This window comes from Gekko japonicus, unplaced genomic scaffold (assembly GCF_001447785.1).
Source record: "Gekko japonicus isolate JY-2015 unplaced genomic scaffold, Gekko_japonicus_V1.1 scaffold2445, whole genome shotgun sequence".
In the NCBI taxonomy this organism is placed as follows: Eukaryota; Metazoa; Chordata; class Lepidosauria; order Squamata; family Gekkonidae; genus Gekko; species Gekko japonicus.
In genome coordinates, this window is record NW_015169251.1 from 40,584 (window position 1) to 63,140 (window position 22,557).

General features: G+C 43.8%; 1 protein-coding gene across 1 annotated transcript in view; it reads left to right on the top strand.

Annotated features, from left to right (window-relative positions):
* Window positions 1–22,557, top strand: part of LOC107114882 (coagulation factor XIII A chain-like) — a gene marked incomplete at its 5' end in the record, with an annotated part of 73,623 nt that overhangs the window by 11,574 nt on the left and 39,492 nt on the right. The window contains 2 exons of the mRNA XM_015416488.1: window positions 5,212–5,386; window positions 14,427–14,565. Of these exons, the coding sequence (XP_015271974.1) occupies window positions 5,212–5,386; window positions 14,427–14,565 (314 nt within the window). The remainder of the gene's footprint in view (window positions 1–5,211; window positions 5,387–14,426; window positions 14,566–22,557) is intronic.

A 22,557-nucleotide genomic window follows, 5' to 3' on the forward strand; every position in this document is an offset into this window, starting at 1 on the left:
TAATGTCATAGAGTTCACTGCCCAAAGTAGCCATTGTAGTAGCTGGGAAATTTTCTGTAGGGGAAATGATGTGCTGAGGCTGGGGAAACACAGTGATTTCTGGGAGATCTCCAGGCCCCACAGGCAGATTGGCAACTCCAGTGATTGTTTAAGGGAAGATTGGGATATGTATTTTGGCAACTCCAGTGACCATTTAAGGGAAGATTGGGATATGTATTTTACCTCAGGACACATTCAATGACTCCCAACAGCAACAACAAACTGTTTAGAATGTTAGAGGCAAAGGCCAATCAGGCCGCATATGCAAATGACCTCTGTGTTCCAACTGGCTATTGGGGGGAGAGGAACAGCAAACTGTTTAGAATATTGGAGGCGAGACTCAGGCAATGCAGCCAGTGGATAGGGACAGCTTCTGAGTGACAGATCAGGGAGCCAACTGATTTGGGAGTGTGTGGAATGTTCAGGAGAGTCCATGACCAAAACAGAATTATTATATAGAGAGATAGTTAAATTAAGCAGCAGCTTGGGTCCAATACTATAATAAATCCATCTGAAAATGCCAAAAAACCCTCTATAATTTTGAAATAGAGTTTCCAGCAATTTCTAGAGAGGCACGACGTCACTTCTGGGTTTTCCTGGAAGTGACATCACACCATTGGGCTGATGGCCATTTTAGGAAAAAAAATTAAAAACAGTTTCTCCTGCCTCTGCTCTAGGAAACAGGAACTGGGGGTGGTGGATGACCCACCCCCACTAGGAGCCTAGCAACTGCATTTGTGAGACAGAAAATCTATAAGGCCAAAATATTATAGGCCAAATTTTGATCATGAAGACCTTTGACAATACAATACTGAGCAGAGATACATCCTTCTAAATGTATTGATGTCTATGGGCTTAGAAGGATATAATTCTGTTTACTATTGCTTTGTGGGAACATTAAATACTGGTGCCTTTTAAGAATACCCTCCAATCTATGTTGCAATCTACATTCTGAGGCAAGCCTCCTAACCCTGCCTGATAAGTCTGGTTCAGGCTAGAAGATTAGTTTTTTCCACAGAAAATGTAAACTTGAATATGGAGACAAGGACTGATTCCCCACAAATAGCTGTGCCGCTGTCGCTCTTCTGTTTCTCCCACTTGCATTGGTCAGTCTCATACTATTTGCAGCACAGTTGCATTTTGACCCACAGCTCCTCCCGATTTCCCCCGAGTCGTCTCAATCCTTGTTTTTTGAGGCTCGCTAACCTCCAAGTGGGGCCTAGGGATCTCAGAGAATTACAGTGGCTCTCCAGACTACAGAAATCAATTCCCCTGGAAAAAATGGCTGCTTTGGAGGGTATTAGACCTTGCTGACCTTACCGAAGTCCCTTTCCTCTGCAAACGCTGCCCTGCCCAGTTTCCTCCCTCAAATTTTCCCGTTATTTTGCAAACTGGAGTTGGCAACCCTAGGAAACCCTAGCCCCATGCACTGCAGCCCCCACCCCAGCCTGTGACCACCCCTCTCCCTTCCTCCTGCTAGATTTAAAGTGCCCTCCTGCTGATTGGTGAGCCACATGGTCCCCCCAATCAGCTGAAGCCCTTTAAATCTGGCAGGAGGGGAGGGAAAGGGGCAGCTGCGTAGCTGGTCGCTCTTGGGGGTGGGGCTTGGGGCGGGGCTTCCCCTGCTGGCCAGGGACGGATTGGAGCCCCCAAAAGCAGGGAACCCCCGCCCAGACCTGAGGGCTGACAACCCTACATGATGCACTTTGGGAACTTTTTTGATAAGATGGTATTAAATCCAGAAGTGCTACAGCTTTTGCAGGATATTTCCACATCCTTCTTCTAATTTCTCAAAGCTGCCTGCCAGTTATCTGGTTTGTGATCGGTTTTGGTGGCAAAGTTTGTACATATCAATGTTACATCTTGCCTTATGAAAGACCTCTTTCGTTCCAGCTTACCTTCCACAGCAGCTGAAGATCTAATTCTGAAACCCCTTTGGGCCTGCCGCTGAATCCTTATCTCATTCCATCCTAGGGGTTCACAGGAAGTCGATTTTTCTAATTAGGAACCAGTAGTTAATCCAGCCAAAAGCTTTTCAATGAGAGTTGTGATTTATCTGGCAAGAACTTAGCAGCTCTGCATTAACATAATTAAAAGGTACAGAGCAAAGGAGCTTTTCCACAGAGCCTCCACTGATTTGGTTCAGATTGCTGGGAGGAAAAATATTGCTCACTAATAGCTATCTGTTCGGTCATTAGTCAGCAAAAGTCTCACTTTGTGCAACCTTTTCCTCAAGCAAACTTCTCAACAAGCAAAATCTTTTCTTGCTGTCATGACGGGCAAACCCCAGCAGCCCTATTTTTCTTCACATGCTACTTACTTAAGAAGAATTCTACTGAAAGGGTAAAATTGGAACAAATAACAGAAGTTTGACGACCATTTCTCTTGTAAAATAGGTCAGTGTTTCTTTCTAGGATCCGTTCCTTTTCTGGTAAATACTAATCATTTGGGGAGAATTGCACTGTGGTTCTGAACCTGGCAGAACTGAACTTGGGTCATGGCAGTAAACCTCATGACCTCCCAAAAGTGAGAGACATGTCACGTTTGCAAAAGTGGTTCTCAGCAATTGTATTTCACTCCCATCAGATCAGAATATTTCACAAAATCAGCACAATCCTAAACAGAGGCCGAGTTCAGACTGGCAGTTTGCCCCGATATACGTGTGTTTCAGAAACGTTCCACAAGCGGATTAAAGGGGCCATTCACACAGGCACATCAGTCAGGCATTCCCCACCCATACTCAACCCGTCAACCCGTCTTGTAATGCTTCGCTCCCGAGTTTAAAAGATACCTGGTGAAAGTGGTAGCAAACCCTGGAAAGCGCGATTATCCCACGTCCATCCCACACCAACAAAGTATGAAAGCCAAAAGCCGCATTTTTCTTATGCGCATAAGTGCATATCTCCAGATTACAAAAAAGAAAGCTGCGCCTTACAGCCGTGCCTCCAGGCCAACAGTGTGAACGCTCCCTCGCGCCTCCTCCCGGTATGCTCCTGCATCAGTCGCTGCAGTGTGAACGGGAAAACCTGGAACAGTTTGTTCTGGCTCTTTTTTGCCACGACTCCCTCCCCCTTCAAACTGCCCGTCTGAATTCAGCCAGAGTTACACCCTTCTAAATCCACTGATTTGGTGGATGTAAGAGGACTGCACCCTAAACATCAAAACACCGAGCTTGATATATCAATGGAATCCACAATCTGCATACAGTATTATCAATGAATATCAATTAATGCCCCAAACAACAAACATGGATCTGATATAAAACGTCTAAAGAAGAAACATCCTAGATGTCATGATGCTGTGTAAACTGTCTAAAGTATAGCCTAACAAGCAAAATAAAAAAAAGTTAATGTAGGCATAGAGAATGACACAAATAAATAAAATTCTGTAAAAAAATAGAAAAATCAGAAAAGTAATTCTTCATCTGAGTTACGGTTATTGGTTTCATAACTCTTCTAGAGTTCTTAAAAAGATTTGATTGAAATGGATTTTGGGCCGGCTTTTGCAATCAATATCTATATCCTGATGTTGTTGGATATGTGTAATATTCATATTTTGTGTTTTCACACTGATTGATATATCATGCGCGACTTGCAAATTACATTGATGTATTGTCCTCCACATTTTGGCGTTTAGACCATTATTCTTCTTATAACACAAACTTTTAGATGTAGTTTTTCTTTTATACTGCTTCCATTTGTTATTTAAAGGAGGCCTGTTCCTTTTTTTTGTTGTGTTCTCTTCCTTCCGAAACATAATTCTTGCCACTGCTCAGTTGACTTACCTAATGCTTTAGGCTTGGCTCTCCGTGTTCAGTTCTTGCATCGGTCTTTAGCAAAACGATCCCTTTTCTCTACAGAATGGCAGTCTTCCCCTTTTTTACTTCTAGGGAGAAGAAGCAGGAATTTCCTTTGCTAACTAGGGTTGCCAACCTCCTGGTGGCACCTGGAGATCTCCCACTATTACAGTTGATCTCCAGACAACCAAGATCAGTTCCCCTGGAGGGTGGAGTCTATGGCGTTATACTCTGCTGAGGTCCCTCCCCAAGCCCCACCCTCCCAATGCTCCACCCCCAAATTCCCCAGGTATTTCCCAACACAGAGCTGGCAATCCTATTGCTAGCTAATGTTTCTGTTTTATTCCAGATGATAGATTTCCTTGTTTCATTCCCTTTCTTCGTGTGCAGTTTATCTTTTCCCCCTAGATTTTTCATCGTGAGACAATTGGGGGGAGGCAGAGCATTCAGCAGGGATGTAATGCCACGGAACCCAAGCTGTCATTTCCTCCAGGAGAACTGATTTCTGTAATCTGGAGATTACTTGTAATTCAAGAAGAACTCCAGGGCCCATCTGGAAGTTGGTAACCCTAGTTTTAGGGTTAATTAGAATAATCTGTGAGGCCCTGGAGAGCCACTGGCCTTGATAGACTAATGATCTGATTCATAGGTTGTCTGCTTTCTTCAACATGCAAAGAACAGCACCATTCCTTTCAATCTGGCAACTATGTGTAGCAGAATTATGCCCTGTTCTAAATAATGGCCTTCACCGCTCCATTTTGGTGTAGTGGTTAAGTGCACGGACTCTAATCTGGGAGAACCGGGTTTGATGCCCCACTCCTCCACTTGCAGCTGCTGGATGACCTTGGGCAAGCCATAGTTCTGACAAGAGCTGTCCTTGAAAGGGCAATTCTGGAAAGAGCTCTCTCAGCCCCACCTACCTCACAGGGTGTCTGTTGTGGGGAGGGGAAGGGAAAGGAATTTGTAAACCACTCTGAGACTCCGAGTGAAGGGTGGGGTATAAATCCAATCTCTTCTTCTTCTTTTTCTTTGCTTTCCTGAACTAATAATTCTGATATTTCTCCTGCACCGGTGTGCACTCTAATTCTTAGAGTGTTGTGTCTCTCAGACAGGAGTGCAGGTTCAAATTCCCACCTTGTGTGAAGCTTGCTGGGTCCCCTTGAGCTTCATCTATCCCCTCGGGTTTGTCAGGATAAAATGGGGAAGGGAGAACATGTATGCCACTCCGAGCTCCTGGAACGAAGGGCAGGGGAAATGTGCTAGATAGATTGATTTAGAGGATTTCTAACTCATGTTTTTAAACTTGGAAATATTGTTCAGTACATAGGAATGTATATGTCAGCAATGAATTTGCTTATTTCCCATCCCCCTTGCAGATCAATTCTCAAGATGACCAGGGTGTGCTTGTAGGTTCTTGGAGCAACGTTTATGACTATGGAGTTGCACCATCAGCCTGGACTGGAAGTGTAGACATTCTGCTGGACTACTACAGTTCTAAAGAGCCAGTGCGGTATGGCCAGTGCTGGGTCTTTGCTGGAGTCTTCAACACTTGTACGTATGAGAAAAGGGTGCGACAAAAGTGTCATTTTGTGGCATGTACGTTCTTACCCTTTCATTCTCAAGTGAACCAAAGATAGTTTCTTTCAGACCCTTCTGATAGTTCAGATTGTTAATGTGTGTCAGTCTAATACCAATAATTTCAGTGGTGTTTAAAATATGGTGTTTGTAGGACTTAAAGCCTGCAAACACATTTTGTCATTGTAAGGTTGCCAGGTCCCCCCTGGCCTCTGGCGGGGGTGGAGGCGGGTAGGGTTGCCAGATCCAGGTTGGGAAACTCCTGGAGATAAGCAGGGGTGGAGCCCGGGGAGGGCAGGGACCTCCGTGGGGCACAATGCCATAGAGCCCATCCTCCAGAGCATTCATTTTCCCCAGGAGAACTGATCTCAATAGTCTGAAGATGAGCTGTCATTCCAGGGGATCCCCAGGCATCATCTGTAGGCTGGCATCCCTATGTCATTGAAATTGCAGACTTACGCATTCTAATTCCGAAACTGAGCAGTAGAGAGAAAAGGAAAAACCCTGGCACTTCTCCTTTCCTCTCACACAGTAGAGAAGAAGAAGAAGAGGAGGACATTGGATTTATACCCCGCCCTTCACTTGGAGTCTCAGAGCGGCTTACAAACTCCTTTCCCTTCCCCTCCCCACAACAGACACCCTGTGAGGTGGGTGGGGCTGAGAGAACTCTGACACAAACTGCTCTTTTTCAAGGACAGCTGTGCCAGAGCTTGTGACTGACCCAAGGTCACATCAGCAGGTGCAAGTGGAGGAGTGGGGACTCAAACCCGGTTCTCCCAGATTAGAGTCCGCACACTTAACCACTACACCAAACTGGCAATAAAGTAATAAAGCAAAATATATGATGTCAACAGATTGCAAGATTTCTCACCCTGCAAGTGACAGCCAAGGAAGCAGAGCAAAAGCAGATGAGCTCACAACATGATAATACCTTATCATACACCTTATCATACCTTATATGTTCTGCTTTGAAATGGATTGTTTTTAGTCCACTGCTACTATGCATTTTTACCCGGTTATAATATTTTTGTTGTTTCCTATGATGACAAACCCCTGTATCTCCCCAACTGTCTGGCAGATTTCTTTCCCACCAAATCTTCAGTACAGGCTTTTTCTCAGCTCAGGAACTCTACTGAAAATACGGGAGCTGTCCAGTTTTCTTAAACCCTTGTGTAACGGCACTTGAGGCAAGTTGACTTTCAAAAACAGAATAAAGATTTTATTAAACAGGCAGGGAACATATGTATAAGTGGAATAGTCAAGGTTTTGAGATTGCTGAGGTAAAAAAGCTTTCTAATATTTACAGAGTTGAATTCTTAGAACATTTTAAGGGACTTTCTGGGCTTAGTTGCTGTTTCTTATTATCAGCTCTCTTGAGTGTCTGAGCAGTGGAAAGAAAATGATAAAAATTAGTAAATTTAGCCTGAGGTTCAGATTCTGCCTCTATTGCTGGCAGGCCCGTAGCTACAGTGGGGCATCTCGGGGCCTGGCCTCCCGACTTACTGCTAAGGCCCCCTGACTTCCCATCCAGCCCAGGCCCCCTGACTTCCAATTTTTTATTTTATTTGCAGCACTCCTTGGGGGGGGGGTGCCCCCTGACTTATTTAAAGGCCCCCCGAATTGAAAAAATCCTGGCTACGGGCCTGATTGCCAGCACTGTCCCGCATCACACCATTTGTGAAGACTGCGCTTGCCTTTGGAATGAGTGCAGCGCCAGAAAATGAAATAAGTCATACAAGCAACCAGATCTATGGCATCAGAAAAACCCTGTCAAAACAGGAGATGATGTCATGACTGTGAGAAATGCTATGCCTAGAAATACCAACCAGGATGATCTTGAATGGTGGGAAGATGTGCTAACTTTTGTAGTTGGACATGTGGGAAGTGGAACCCGTAGGATTCCGGGTGGGGAGTGTGCTGCCCCCAGTGAGTGTTAACTGTAGGCAGTAGTAGTTTGGTAAAACTGCTGTGTATCTTTAAGAGTAGTTGCACCTGGGAATTGTAGTTCTCAGTTAGGGGTCCCAGCAGCTTCCCTCTGACTGGCTCATCCCTCACTGGCCCAGCCTCTCCCGCTCCCTTCTGCCTTGGAAACTGAACCAACGAGGCACCAGAATAGCTGTCAGATCAGAAGGTTTCCAACCACTCCAAAATATCAGCAACGTTTAATGTACAACATTTACAAATGGGCACCATTTGCATCAGATTTTACAATAGTACATTTCTGAGTGCATATCCCTAATTCCTGATTCAGTCAGGATGATACTCCCTTTGCAAGGAGTAATTTCCTTTATTCTCATCCACTGACTCTCCGTTGAAAGTAAATATTATGATTGTAGATGGCAGAAGCCGGAAATGTTTATGCATTTGATTTTCCAAAATGAGTTGGCCAGAGATAAATATCCAATACATTTGCTTGTTTTGAAAATGAAGATGTTGGAATGTACCTCTCTGGTGAGGCATATATTTCTTCCTGTGGTTGTGAACACACATACGCTAAAATGAGCACCCTGTTTATGCCACAGCTGGCAGAACTCCAGTGCAAGCCCGTCTTTTACTCCATACACATGCCAATATTAGTAGGTATTGCCAGCCATTGAAAACATGTCTAATTCTTGGCTAATCTGTCTTCTCCTTACAGTCACACATAAAAAAGAGCCATCTCAATTGCTGGTATTCTTATAATTTTCTTTGGCGAGTCATAAGTAGGCAAACTTTGTGTGTCCCTTGCTCCCAAGGCCTCAGGTTCTGCACACGTGTGTGTCTGCGTGCGCACGTACATACACACACGCTACATTACAGTAGGGTGGAAACCTATTAACATCTGAATGCAGAATTTGATAGAGTGGATTGACAACACAAATGCTGCAAGGGAAAGTTAAGGCAAAGATCTAGCCATGTCCTTCAGAGATCCTGTTGATTATTGGAGGCTCTTTTCTAAAGTTTAATATCATAGGCATGTTTTTTAATATATTATGTCTGTGTGAATGATTTGTGCAGTACACCGCTCTGATTATTTCTTTTAAACAGAAAGGTAACATGTGTCTTAGACTTAGGGGTTTTCTGCATTCTTGTTTTCCTCGCTTGTATGTTTCTGCTGCTTCAGGTTTTGTTTGTTAGGTTTTCCAGTCAAAAAGTTCAGGTAGTCGGTGTTGTGAGCACCAGGGCTGATCAGAGTAGATAATACTGAGCTAGGTGGACCAAAGGTCCAGCTTGCTTTAGGACAGTGTCATATATTCATCCACATTTTAACACTGAACAGGAAGAGCAGGAAATATTGCCCACCTCACAGGGTTGTTGTGAATATAAAATGGAGGAAGGGAGGACGATGTATGCTATCCAGAGAGAGGGAGGAGAAGATAGAAATGCAGTAAATAAACAATAAAATGAAGAGATGTCAGGTGGATGAGGACTTTCAGTGAGGACTTTCGATAGTCTGTGGAGAACTAAGCAGGAGAGACTCCACTTGCTGAAAGCCAGGTGGTCTGATGGTGCAAGGGGAAGACCTAGCAGACTCCCACAACAACAGGCTGAGAGAAGATAGCCGTACCAAATTGGCCTTCTGGTTTCATCCTGGCAAGAAAGATTCCGGCCTGTGGTACGAATGACTCAGAACAGACTGTCCTGTTCTAGTCCTTTGACTAGCAAGCTCAGCGGCACAGGGAGTAGCCAAGACTGATCCATAGAGTTCCCAGTTGCAACCCATTAGCTCTTGGCATTAGATGGAGGGATCTGTGCAGGATGCACATGTTGTTGTTCTGTGTTATTTATGACTATCAGAAGCTACATATGATCACATGTAAGGCCCATGAAAATCACTGAAGAAGTCTGCTAGGCACTTTTCCAAAGCTTACATTGAAAATCACACCCAGATTCTTATATAGCCAATAATTTAATTTCAGATGAACTCCAGGGGAGGAAAAATCCGCAGCTTCTCAATAACGGCTATATCCCACATTGTATTCATCTTTTAAACTGCATGTGCATCATTTAATATTACATATCCCCAGGGCTTTTTTCGGGGGGAATGCACCAGAACAGAGGTCCAGAACCTCTTTAACAAAATTATTTTTAAAATGTTTAAAAGTTCATGAGTTTTCAGTATAGAGATTGAAAACTTCATTTCCCTCTTGAGAGTTCCAGCACCCTGCATTTCCTACAGCGATTAACTCCAGATTAGTTTTCAGCTATTTATTTATTTATTCGAGCAGTGTACATCAAGTTAAGACACACAATAAATTAGTTAAACGTCAGTCAATTAAGCCATTATGAATAAAACCATTAACTTCTAGCACTTTGGGGCTACTTAGAACTTTCAGCACTCTTTGGCTATCACTATACAACTTTCCAAGGTTATCATATTGAATATTTTGGGACAGTCATCTGTTAAAAATGCTAAAACGTTTTGAAAAAGAAGGAGCAAAGCCATTAATCTTGAAATTGTCAGCTGCATTATTTCCAATGAACCTTGATGGCTCACGTGCTCGGAGCCTGGGAAGGCATTCGAATTAAGCTTAATCAATAGGTGCATATGGTATTGGATGCATCCAAGCAATTTGTCATCATACAATTAAAATGAATGTGTGAAGCTACTCTTCTGCGTGAAGCACTGTAGGCACATTAGGCTACAAAATATGAACTACTGCAGGAGCGTCAGCCGAAGGCCTAGCCCAGGGGTCCCCAACCTTTTTGAGCCTGTGGCCATCTTTGGAATTCTGACCCAGTGAGGGGACACAGCAACAAAATGGCTGCCAAAAAATAACCACCACAGGAGGTGAATCCCGCCACGAAATGGCTGCTGCAGCTTCCCTTCAGTCACACAGTGAAGACCCTTGTGCTGTGGAGGCAGCTGCTGCCAAAGCAACATTTTAACAAATCTGCACAGCCAATCAAATCTCCAGTAGCCAATCAGAAGCCTTGCTGGGCAGAAGCCCCACCTTGGTCCTGCCCATTTCCTATAAAACACCTGGTATTGGTGGGTACCATGGCACCCAGGAGCACCATGTTGGGGACCTCTGACCTAACTGGACTCTTCATGGATTCTCAGTGCAATTTCTGACACTCCACCACTGCACAACTGGCTACGAGGCCAGTGGCTTTAATACTGTAAAAGGGAGAACTCAGCAATAGCTGCTGCCATATGAAGAAGAAGAGTAGGTTTCTATACCCTGCTTTTCTCTACTTTAAGGAGTCTCAAAGCGGCTTACAATCACATTCCCTTCCCTTCTAATCTGGAGAACCAGGTCTGATTCATTCCACATGCAGCCAGCTGGGTGACCTTGGATCAGTCACAGCTCTCTCAGCCCCACCTACCTCACAGGGTGTGTGTTGTGAGGAGAGGAAAGAAAAGGAAGGGATTGTAAACTGCTCTGAGACTCCAAGTGAAGGGCAGGGCATAAATCCAACTCTTCTTCTTCCCCACAACAGGCACCTTGTGAGACAGGTGTGGCTGAGACAGTCCTGAGAGGACTATGACTTGCCCAAGGTCACTCGGCAGGCTTCACATGGAGAAGTGGGGAATGAAACCTGGTTCCCCAGATTAGAGTCTGCTGCTCTTAACCACTACGCCACTCTGGCCACCATATCAATCTCTGCTCTCCATTCCCGCTTACATTTTTGGTACTCCAACCTTATGTACTAGCAGCCTGACTACAGCAGACTAACCCCAGCTGATCAGGACTTGGAAGCTAAGCAGGGTTGGTACTTGGATGGGAGACCACAAAAGAAGACAAAGGTTTGCTCTGCCGAGGAAGACAATGGCAAACTACCTTGGCTCATCTCTTACCCTGAAATCCCCTAGGAGCTGGCATCACCATGAGTTGGTTGCAACTTGATGGCACACAATTTATTTTACATCATGTACTGGGGGAGAGTGTGCTACTCACAATTTTAGTGATATCTTCCACTGCCATTTTTGTGTGAATAAATAAAGCTCATATTTTCAGGCTTTGGTGTCCAGGAATCATACTGGTAATGAAACTGGGTTTCCAGTTTTGAGGACCAAACTGGAAAAATATGCAAGTGGCCCTATTTATACAGAACAGAGATTGCACATCCCGAGAGGATCACGCGTAGTGCATTCACTCCACACACGAGGTAACCACTTAAAAGGGCTTAGCAGTGGATAGAATAGGAGAATGGGACTGCTACCTGGAAGATATAAGAACAGATACAACGTGTCTGCACATTTATCTCTCAATATAAAGATGCCTACCAGGCCACAAGAAAAAACATCTATTTAAAAAGAATATTTAATGGAAATGGAATGGAAACTTTGGCACCTAACTCTAGGGCCCTTGAGTCAGTGGCAGCGCACATGTTTTGCATTCCATAGAGTTCATACTGCATAGCAGCCATTTGCTCCAGGTGAACTGATCATGATCATCTGGAGATCACTTGTAACAGCTGGAGATTTCCAGGTGCCACCTGGCATTTGGCAGCACTGGTTGTACATATATTGATACACAGACTGCACTCTGGCCATCTGTTTGGAGGTTCAAACCCTATAATCAACCTGTCCTGTACTCCTGTATTTTCTAAAATCCACGGGACATATTTTTATCTGTAGAGGGTTGTGGGTGGGTAGTGTAGGGTTGCCAAGTCTTTCTTACCTGGCGGCGGCGGGCTCCCGGATGGCGATCCCGAGCGCGCCAGAACATAGAGTTTCCCCCTCAAATGGCTGTGCCCCGCCCCCAGCGTGCCCGGCATCAGCACGTCACATCCGGCAGCGGAAATCGGGCCTCCAAAGCGGGGGGAAATCTGCCCCCCGGGGGGATTTGGCAGCCCTCGGGTAGTGTCCTCCTGGGAGAAAAATTAAAAAGAAAAATAAGGCCTTGTCTACTTACATGAAGTTTTTATTATGCAGTTTCCGATGCTAGAGCTACCCTTTATTGCTTCCGGATAGCTCTAGGAATTGCCAGGAATTCTATGCTAAGAAATTCTAAGTGGATGAGGCCTTTCCCCCCCTTTCTTTATTTGTCCTCCACTGGAAGTGATGGCAGGCAACAGAATGTGGGAGCGGGATGTCCCTTGTCTCCATTGGGGGCTTGTCAGCCCTAGGTGTGGGGGGTGCTGATGGGTGGGATGAGAACTGTGAGTGGGGGGCCTGGTGGGAGGCAGAGGAAGGGATGGGGGCCCTGAGCAGTTTCTGTCCAGGGCCCCCCCAGAGTTACATGAGTTTAGGTATAATATGAGAAGGGAGTGAGGATGAAGCAGTTGTGCCAAAGACACCCCAGGAAAAACAGGTGTTATTGAGGATGGATTTGAAGGAAGTGGGAGAGGTGGTAGTACGCCATGTTCTGGGTGGTAGTACTAGCTCTGAGGAGCAGCAAGGGAGAGATGCTGAAGTCACTGGAGGAAGCCAGAGGTCTTTGGATGGCTGATAAATGAGCCCAGAAAGCCAAGACTGGGCAAAGTCACTTGTTTGTTCAGGACTTTGTGCGCCCCTTTCCTAAAAAAATGTCATGTTATTTGTTTATTATACGTCAGTGTTTGTGTTGTCTTTGAGCCAAGTCGTTTTTTCTGCTTTCAGTATAACCTTTGGACTGAGGGAGGAGATTGAAATGTTTTATTTTTAAAATTAAACTTTATGACCGCTTCAAAGCGTAATCCATAAACAATTCATAAGTATACCAAAATCATAAAGCCAATACAAAGCACCAAACACTAACTCTTTAGCAGCATCATACCCTAAGGCAGAAAAATAGGCGAGAATTCTCCGCAACAGAAAAAGTAGTTGCGTCTGGGATTTACGTGGGAAATGGTTTTGTTTTTTACAGAGCCACCAGAATTGTTCAGAATTTCCAGTTTCTTGTCCACCTTCCTGTTACAATAAATCACTGCTTGTCTATGGGGAGTTAAATACTGCTTGTGAATATATATTTGCAGCAGTTTTCTCTCAGTCTAGAACAAAAGGGTTAAAACCAGTTTAAAGAAATAATATTTGATGTTGAAGACAAAAGATCTGTGCTAGGTGTGGGAACAGATGGGAAGCTAATGTTAGGATTTAAGTAGGAGCGTCACACAGTTAGGACATAATTGTATCACAGATCTTGAATAACTTGCCCTTCTTTACAATATTTCCACAGGGCACAGGGCAACTAATAAACAGTTTAAGGCTCCAGGACAACAGAGCCTTTCTCTGTAAACCCTGCATTTTATAATGATTTTAGGCTGTATTATGAATTTCATCGGTCTATGAACACCGTCTCATTTCATTTAAAAGAAGAGGCTTACCCCACCCAATATATAGACAACAATTAAAAGCAGTAAAATAAATATCACAACGAAAAGAGATGGTAACATTAGAATAAAAAGATGTGCAGAGCTAGTTAACGCCTATCTCCCCACATGTGTCTCAAGAAAGAAGGCGTTTTTTTCTGAGCAACAGTGTAGGGTTGTATGGTAGTCCTGAAAGGACATCCCACCCCTGCTGAGCTCCTTCCTGTCTGTCCTCCCCAGGCACTGACACCCCCCCCCCCATATCTCCAGAAATGTTCTAGACAGAGTTGGCGACACAAGCAATACTGGGAGTCAGTGGTGTCAACTAGTACTGGACTAAGGGTTCCAATCCTTAACGGAATTACACCCTTCTAAGTCTGTTGAAATCAGTGTGCTTAGAAGGATGTAACTCTCTTCAAATGGACTAGGAACATCTGGATTGAGATGATTTTGGGCCAGATACTCCCTTTTAGCCTGAAGGGTTATTGTGAAGATAAATTGAAGGAGGGAAGGACCATGTGAGTTACCCTGTGTTTTTTGGAGGAAGGCTGGGATAAAATGAAATTTGGGGGCGGGGGGTAGCTGAACATTTCTTGGAAGTGAGCCCCGTAATCTGGAGGCGGGGTGACCAATGGAAAATGCTGCTTCTCGTAATGACTAACCAATAGAAGTCCAATGGAAGAGAAAGAGGAAACTGCTCAGAGGTTAGATCATTTGTCTGCTCACCCATTGATGCAGATGTCACCAATATTTGCTTTAACAAACTTCTCCATCCTCCCCTCCCCTTCTGTTCTTACAGTTTTGAGATGCATAGGAATTCCTGCAAGAGTTATCACTAACTACTCCTCAGCCCATGACAATGATGCCAACCTACAGCTGGATGTCTTTTTAGATGAGGAGTCAAAGGTGGATAATAAACTCACAAAAGACTCAATCTGGTAAGTTTCTTTTCTGGAAAAATGCACGTTTGACACTCTAAGATTTAAATAATAACCACCACTAGGGTTGCCAGCTCCAGGTTGAGAAATACCTGGAGATTTCAGGGGTAGGCCCTGAGGAGGGCAGCGTTTTGGGAGAGGAGGGACTTTTGTGGGGTATAATGCCATAGAGTCAACTTTCCAAAGTGGCCATTTTCTCCAGATGAACCCATCTCTGTTGCCTGGAGATCAGTTGCAATCCCAGAAGATCTCCAGTCATCACCTGGAAGTTGGCAACCCTAGCCGCCACCAATATCTAGTTTAGTCACCTAATTCCTTATATACTCCCCTGATCAGTTTCTGCTGGAGGAGAGTTGCATTGTTGCCTATCTTTAAGAAGGCTTGCAAAGCCATACTATTTCTGAGGGCTCTTAGTTGAGTTGGTACGTTGTTTTTAGGGCATTAATAGGGCTGTAAAAAGTTTGTCAACTCTGGGTATGCACTGGTGGAGATGCTGCTTTTGCGTTTGTGATTTTGTCATATTTTTGTTGCCCTGTTGGCATATTGTTAGCTACCTTGAGTCTTTGGGGATGGGTGGGATATTAATATGTTAACTCTGTCAATAAACTTCCATTGATTGATAGATGTAGTGATTATTGATAATGTAGGAAGACAATGGTCGATTCTGCATTGGCTTTTTCCTCCGTTGTTTTAGCAAACCCATGTTGGAACAGAAATTCCCCTCTGGGTTGCATGCCGCTTTCACTTTCTTTGATCATCGGGTTTTATTGTACCTTCTGCATGGATTTATGGCTGTTTTATGGCCATTCAGGGGTGACTTCACAGTCCCCTGGGTATTTGAATGTGGTTTTGAGTGGCACCTTTTCCGCAGTGTTGAGAAAATGTGGAGCGGATGCCAGCTGCAGAACCAGCCAATGCCTTATAAAACAGGTTGATTAATAGTCTGGCTAGTAAATAGGATTCCATAGATTTGTGGGGTATGGTTTCTCCTGTACTGCAGCAGTTGGGTTCAAGCCACGAACAGCACTTCTGTAGCCCACCTTGATCCCAGGTAGGGTGGAAGCAACATGAATATGGGAGGTGACCACAGGTGAAAGCTATGCCTACTACCTCCTCCCACATTGCCGCACTCAGCTGATTTGGGTTGCTTGGATAACTTGAGGGGTGAACCATCCCTGCGAATAGTAGAACTGCCAATGTGCCACCAAACCATCCACTGAGCCCTATGAAATGGCTTTTTCTTGTTCCTCCTCTGTGTGCATTTAATGATGTCATACGCCTTTCGCTGACTCTTTCAAACCAACTACAAAACTAAAGTAAATGGTCTTTCCAGGTCTCTTGTCAGCTAAGGGCAAGCTTTGCTGTGGTTTAAATCTTGCTCTCTCTAAGCCTCCTTTAGGAGGCTTAATTACTTTTTTAACTCCCCACCACCACTACCATCTCCTCTCTTCATAGGATATTTATTGCTACATGATGCACACAACCTCTTGGGGCACACATTAATTTAACCTATAGTTCTTTCCATTTCTCCTCTGTGTCCTTTCTCTTCATTTAGTTTCTATTGCTTTGTGGAAGCTCTCTGTGTGTGCATATTGTGATTTTAATATCATTTTTATAAGCTTACATTCTAGATATTTTATCGGCCTTTTTTATCTTTCTCCAAGAAAGTGGATAATGCAGTGGGCTGGATCCAGCCAGTTTTTCGCTGTCACCTAATTCCCATCTTTACTACAACCCAAATCCCACATGGTTTTTCTCTGTGCAGGTCCCATGAGCACGTATCATAGCCTTTTTGGTGGTCAAAAGAGACCCTCTCCTCCCTCTTTCACCAACTGAAAAGCTGGTTGGATCCAACTCAGTATATTTTTATTGTTTCTAAACAACACTGCCCTTCCACTTACATTAAATGTTTGTTTAAAATGTTGTTTGGTATCGTTTGGACCTGACTTTCAGACAATCCTACTTTTAGCAATCTTCTCATCCAGGAATTTAACTCATGTCTGCCTTTTCACTGTTAAGCATCCCAACAGTTATTTGGATCTGTGAACATAGGAAAAAGTAATAACAGTTGCCGAGATATGTTGGCAACTCCAGTTAGACAGCCAGAGCTAGAATGCATTTGAATTTCTCCTCCCTTTTGGTTCCACTCAGAAATCCCCATTTCAGTTGGGTAAACTGAACCCATGAGTCTTTATTTTTCTGCCATTTTCGGTTTTTTCATGCCAAATTGTCAAAATTAGTGCATTTTCCAATATTGTTTTCATATCCGTTGTGTATAAATGGTCACAAATTGTATAAAAGAAGAGATGTAATGGCATAAGTTACATAATGGAAACTATTTGGGAACACCAGCAAAAAAATAAAAATAAGGCCCCGGTCACACGGGCCGGATAGGGGGGAGGCGTGGCTAATTGCCCCGACGCAGTTTGATTCGCGATTACACGATCAGATGCGCCGGCGGCACAGCACGGGTCCTTCCCTCAGCGCCGGCGGGTAAACGAGGGTGGTGATCACATGACGATCCTGCAGTGCGGCAAAGAAACAGCGCGGCGCGATCACACCAGCAATGGCTAGGCACCGCTGCCGTGGCAAACGGGGTCATTTATTTTCTTTTAAGCCGAAGGACAGAGGAGTGGAACTTTTGGTTTCGCGTTCAACGGGATGCGCGATTCTGCACTGCAACGGAACTTTTGCTTTCCTCTTCATGCGCATGCGCCGTTGGGTGCTTGGGCGCATCCTGTGGAGACTTGGGGGGAAAAAAACCTTTTCGCGACGGGACATGGGCGGGCGCCGGATGCCACGAGCTACCACCGGAAACGTGATCAGACGCCCACCCTTGCCCCGCGGTTTCCGGAAACTAGTACCTCGGAGGTACTAGTTTTTTACGGCACATCTTCGGCGGGAAGCCTTGGGTTAGCCACGAGAGCTCTATGCTTCCCAGATGTTGCGGTTTGAACGCGCCCGGAAAATCCGCCTATCTTCCGTCTCTGTAGCGTGGCTAATGCTCCGTGTGACCGCAGCCTTAGATAAGGTAAAATAAACGAGTGGAGTAAAAAGGCTCACTGTGACAACAAACGAAAAAGAAACAGAGACTGGAATATTTATACATCCCTAGCCAGGGCCAGCTATGAAGATGGGGATAGAGGAATAGGGATGTGCCTATGGGAATCAAAGATCATAGTACCTCCTGGGCTGGGATCCCAGAAGATAAAGAAGAGCAGGAGGAAATGGTTTACAGTAAAACAAGGATCATGCAAGCTTTGAGAACAAAGCATAGTCCATGTGGTTAGAACACGGGATGTATACGATAGAAGCATGCTCAGCAGGAGCTAGAATAGAGAGCCAGGTAGGTAGCCATCTTGAGAGACTGCGGACACAACTAGTTCCCCTACCTCTTGTCTCAGTCCAACCTCTGATTTGATAAATGTTCAGAGGGTGACTTAAAAGCTAAATAGAACAGAAAGAAAACCAAATCAGGCTCTTGATTTCCATATCAGAAAGATGACCGTGGTGATGAAAGAAATAGTAATGAGTATTCTTTTGTGGTACTCAAAATGTTTCACATATATTACCTCAGCAATCCATATAAAATCTAATAAAATAGGTCTGTACTATTATCTGCATGTTATAGAGAGGCAGAAATTCAGGCTTAATCTCACTTAATCCACATGTTAAACAGATTGAAATTGTACGCTGAGGTAATGAAATCCTGGACTGAACCATTTCACACTGCAGGTGGCAGGAGGTGTCATATTTTTAATGCATATAGTACTCCAGGGGTATAGTAATCCAATACACCAAGTAGCTGGCTATGCTAAACCTATCTCCCTGAAGTGTTGCTTTATTACATGCAGGACATTATGTCAAAAAGAAGTGGCCTCACACCTGCAATTTGACTGGTACAGTCCAGGAGTTTTTCACCTCAGGCTACCTCATTTTGGGCAATTTGTACAACAGCTAAATTCTTGGTTGGGCTGACATTTGATCTTGGGAATATGTTTACAGTGCACAATAGGGCAGTAATAGGAGCATTATTATATGAATATGCTTTTGAAAGCAGGGTCATATTCAGATAATACAGGCCATTATAATTTAACCATTATAGAAATGCTTGTGTAAACGATGTAGTCTGCTTTTCCCCTTTAATTTTGGTTTGATTGTCAGGCATAAAACCCACTTGGTTGTTTGTTGTTTGTTTACTTTAAATACCCCTATTGCTTGTTTAGTTTGGTCGCAATTATTTTAGCAAGTGTCTCGCATCCCCTGAATTGATCTTGATCTGTGTAGTGATTCCTGAATTCATTACTGCCATTCTGTGTTTTCAGAATAGCTATTAAATCTTCCCTTTTACGGTGATATAAGTAACCTCAATGGAGGGCATGGTCTCATTGAATTCTGCATCTGTTGGCATTCATTAGAGATGTAGAGCGTCTTCTCCCACTAAACCTACACAAGTGAATAACATCTAAATGGCGCATAATCAACATAAGAACTTAAGAGAAGCCAATGCTGGATCCAGCCAATGGCCCATCAAGTCCAACACTCTGTATCACACAGTGGCCAAAAATACCAGGTGCCATCAGGAGGTCCACCAGTGAGGCCAGGTTTTCAAAAGAGTCAGTGTGGTGTAGAGGTTGGATTAAGATCTGAGAGATCCAGGTTTGAACCCCTGCTCTACTGTGGAAGCTTGCTAGGTGACCTTGGGCTGGTCATTCTCAGACCAACCTACATCACAGGGTGGTTGTTTGGATGATAAAACGGAAGAGGGGAGAGCAATGTTGTAAGATGTTTTGGGTCCCCATTGGGGAGAAAAGTAGGATATAAATATTTAGATAAAGAAATAAAAATTATTAAAAAATGAAACCTTCATTTGAATCTTTACCTTTTTATTAATAACGAGCTTCCCACATTTTAGTAGTAAAAAAATCAGAATTTGTATGCTAATTGTAACTTATTTATTTAACACCATTTGTAGTCCGCCTTTCTCATTTGGACTCAAGGCGGATTACACAGAGTGAGTCGATACAATTGACAGGATGGGGGTATTCAGTAAACAACACAATAGGATGGAGGGCCGTAGAACCAATCGGAAATCTATAACCAGAACTGAATCAAAGCATAAACATAAGTCTTAACATGACACTTTAAATGATACAAAAATTACATCGCAGAACCCTAGTTTCAGCAAGCTAATCACAGGATGATTCTGCATCTGGCATTCACTCCCCATTTTCTCAACACTGAGGGAAAGGTGCCGTTCTTCAGAACCACATTCAAATACTCCGGGGCAACACCATACTGACTGCAAAGTCACCCCCAAATGGCCATAAAGCTGTGCAGAAGGTACCATAAAACCCGATTTTCAAAGGAAGTGAAAGCAGCATGCAATGCAGAGGTGGATTTCTGTTCCAACGTGGGTTTGGTAGAACAAGGGAGGGAAAAGCCAATGCAGAATCACCCACCGTAGCATCGACCACAGTCCCTAATAACTTATCTAAGTAACTTTGTCAGCCATTTAGTACAGTGCAACTCTTTTGCCTGCCTAGAAAAGACCTCTTGAATAATTCACTTTTGCTTAGTTTACAAAACGCCAGGAGAGTGGAAGATTTCCTGACCTCCTCAGGCAAGCCATCCCACAAGGCAGGGGGCCACAATGGAGAAGACACGTGTTCAGGCAATTTGCAGGCTGACACCTGCAGAAGGTAAGGGCCGCGGTGGCTCAGAGGTTAAGATGCTGAGCTGTAGACCGGAAGGTCTGTAGTTCGGCAGTTTGAGACCTGAGTGCCACGTGACGGAGTGAGCTCTCGTCTCCGGCCCCAGCTCCTGCCAACCTAGCCGTTCGAAAGCAAGAAATTGCAAGTAGATAAACAGGCACCACCTCGGTGGTAAGGTAACAGCATTCCGTGTGCCTCGGCGTTTAGACATGCCGGCCACATGACCACTGAAACGTCTTTGGACAGCACTGGCTCTTCAGTTTGGAAACAGAGATGGGCACTGCAACCCTAGAGTCGGATTCGACTGGCTTTTGAGCAAGGGGAACCTTTAACTTTACCTGCAGAAGACCTTGCTCAGATGAGCGAAGTTGTCATCGAGGTGCATGAGAGAGAGGCAGTGTTGCAAATCTGAGGGTCCAAGGTCATGATTGTTGTCAGTAACACAAATAAATATATTCCACTCGTACAGTAGTAAAAATGAGCAGGGTCAGACAAGTATGGGAAACACTGTGGAGTTCAGATGACTATGCTGCCAAGTTTAATTGTTCAGTTTAGAGAGATTTTTTTTAAAAAAAAAATTCAAGCAGAACGTGTTCCGTTTTCATTAATTACTCCTAGAGCTGGAATAAAAGTTGGTAATTATTTAAAATTGGGGAAATTTTCCAGTTTCCTAATTCAGGTTTTTGAATGAGTAATTTCAAAGTAAAACTCAGATTTTGCATTTGGAGTGTGAAATTTTGAACTCAGAACTGGAAATCCAAACGATCTAATACAGATTTGTTTAGACTTCTTGGCATCCCGTGTTTTTTGTGGGGAGGGAGCTTAAAATATGAAATCCTGCAAGCTGTTTTCTGGCAAATACTAATTAGCAATGCACATTGTCTGTCAAATATTAAAGGCCATTGCATTTTTATATCAAAATCCATATGATAGAAGTATCGCATCAAAATGGTCAATACTACTGCATGCCAGCGACCGTAAAATATTGTGAAATATGATTATGGCAATCTTTTGCATACTATTTTCCATAAAATTCTTGGTTTTTTGGAAGCTGTAAGTGTTCCTCAGTGAGAAGAACAACTACAAGACAGTTTGCCTGCCCTTATGTGCATGCATAGGGGAATGCTGAGAGTATTCCAAACATATGTTTAGTTCATACTATATGATGCTGAAGCCCAAAACTGTTCTGTGTGAATGGAGCATGCACCCTAAGGCAATTCCCAGAATCCCCTGCAATGCACAGGAATTCTGCGACAGATACATGGATATTCCTTGTCGGGCTACTCAATAGAAAAAGGAAAAAAAAAATAAAACCACTTTCAGCTATCAATACTGTCAAATGCTATGTATTGCTCAAATGTCAGCTATCAAAAACTGCACAATATCAACAGCCAGATATCAAATGTAAAAATAAAATCTCATTCGGTATCAAATATAGCTTTTCACCCTTCAGAGAATCTTCCTCATCAACATGTGTAGATGAAAACTTTGAGGAGGAGAGTCATCAGGAGCAAATCCACTTCTGTTCTAGCCCTGACTGAATTTTTCACAGAGGTCCTGTCTATCGATGCGCCTCATGCCGTTTAAAAATATTCTACCCTGACTGGCCATGAAGTGGATAGCTGCTGAATTCAGCACCGTAGGGAATGAGACCTTCACCATGGGGCATCCTCCCTCCCTCCCTCCCTGTCAATACCAACCTTCCAAACTCACGCTGGAGCCACCACCAGCAAAGCTCTGTAAGAATGGGTGAATATATAGCATTCCCAGCAGTATCAAAAAATGTATGCAGTGCGCCACATTTTCCTTGAATAATTCTCCTTTCCCCATTGCCCTGCTTCATTAACTCGTTTAACTGACAAGTTTCTCCTTCATTCTGGCTTTCATTTCCACTTCGAAATGTCTTGTTAGACAAGCCTCGGATCCCACTGACTTCTCTTGTTTTTCTTTTTCTCCACCTGTTATGAATAAAAGAGTCCGAACGGAACAATCCTCATATTTGCTGAGATGTTATCACTAATATTGTAGCATTAAGGAGACGTTGGCTGTGTTAATGTAATTATCTTTTTACCAGCTGGCAGGGAATGGATGATTTTTTAAAAAAAGTAATGGCTTCCTTTTGCCCCTCCCCCCTTACAATGGATCAAATATCTTGAAGCTTGTCCGAACATTGTCTTCAGGGCTTTGTCTCCCTTGCTTACAGTTTTTCCTGAGCCCCGATAAACTAGTAGAATGGAAATTACAAGGCCGAAGTGGTTTTTTCATCTCCAAAATATTC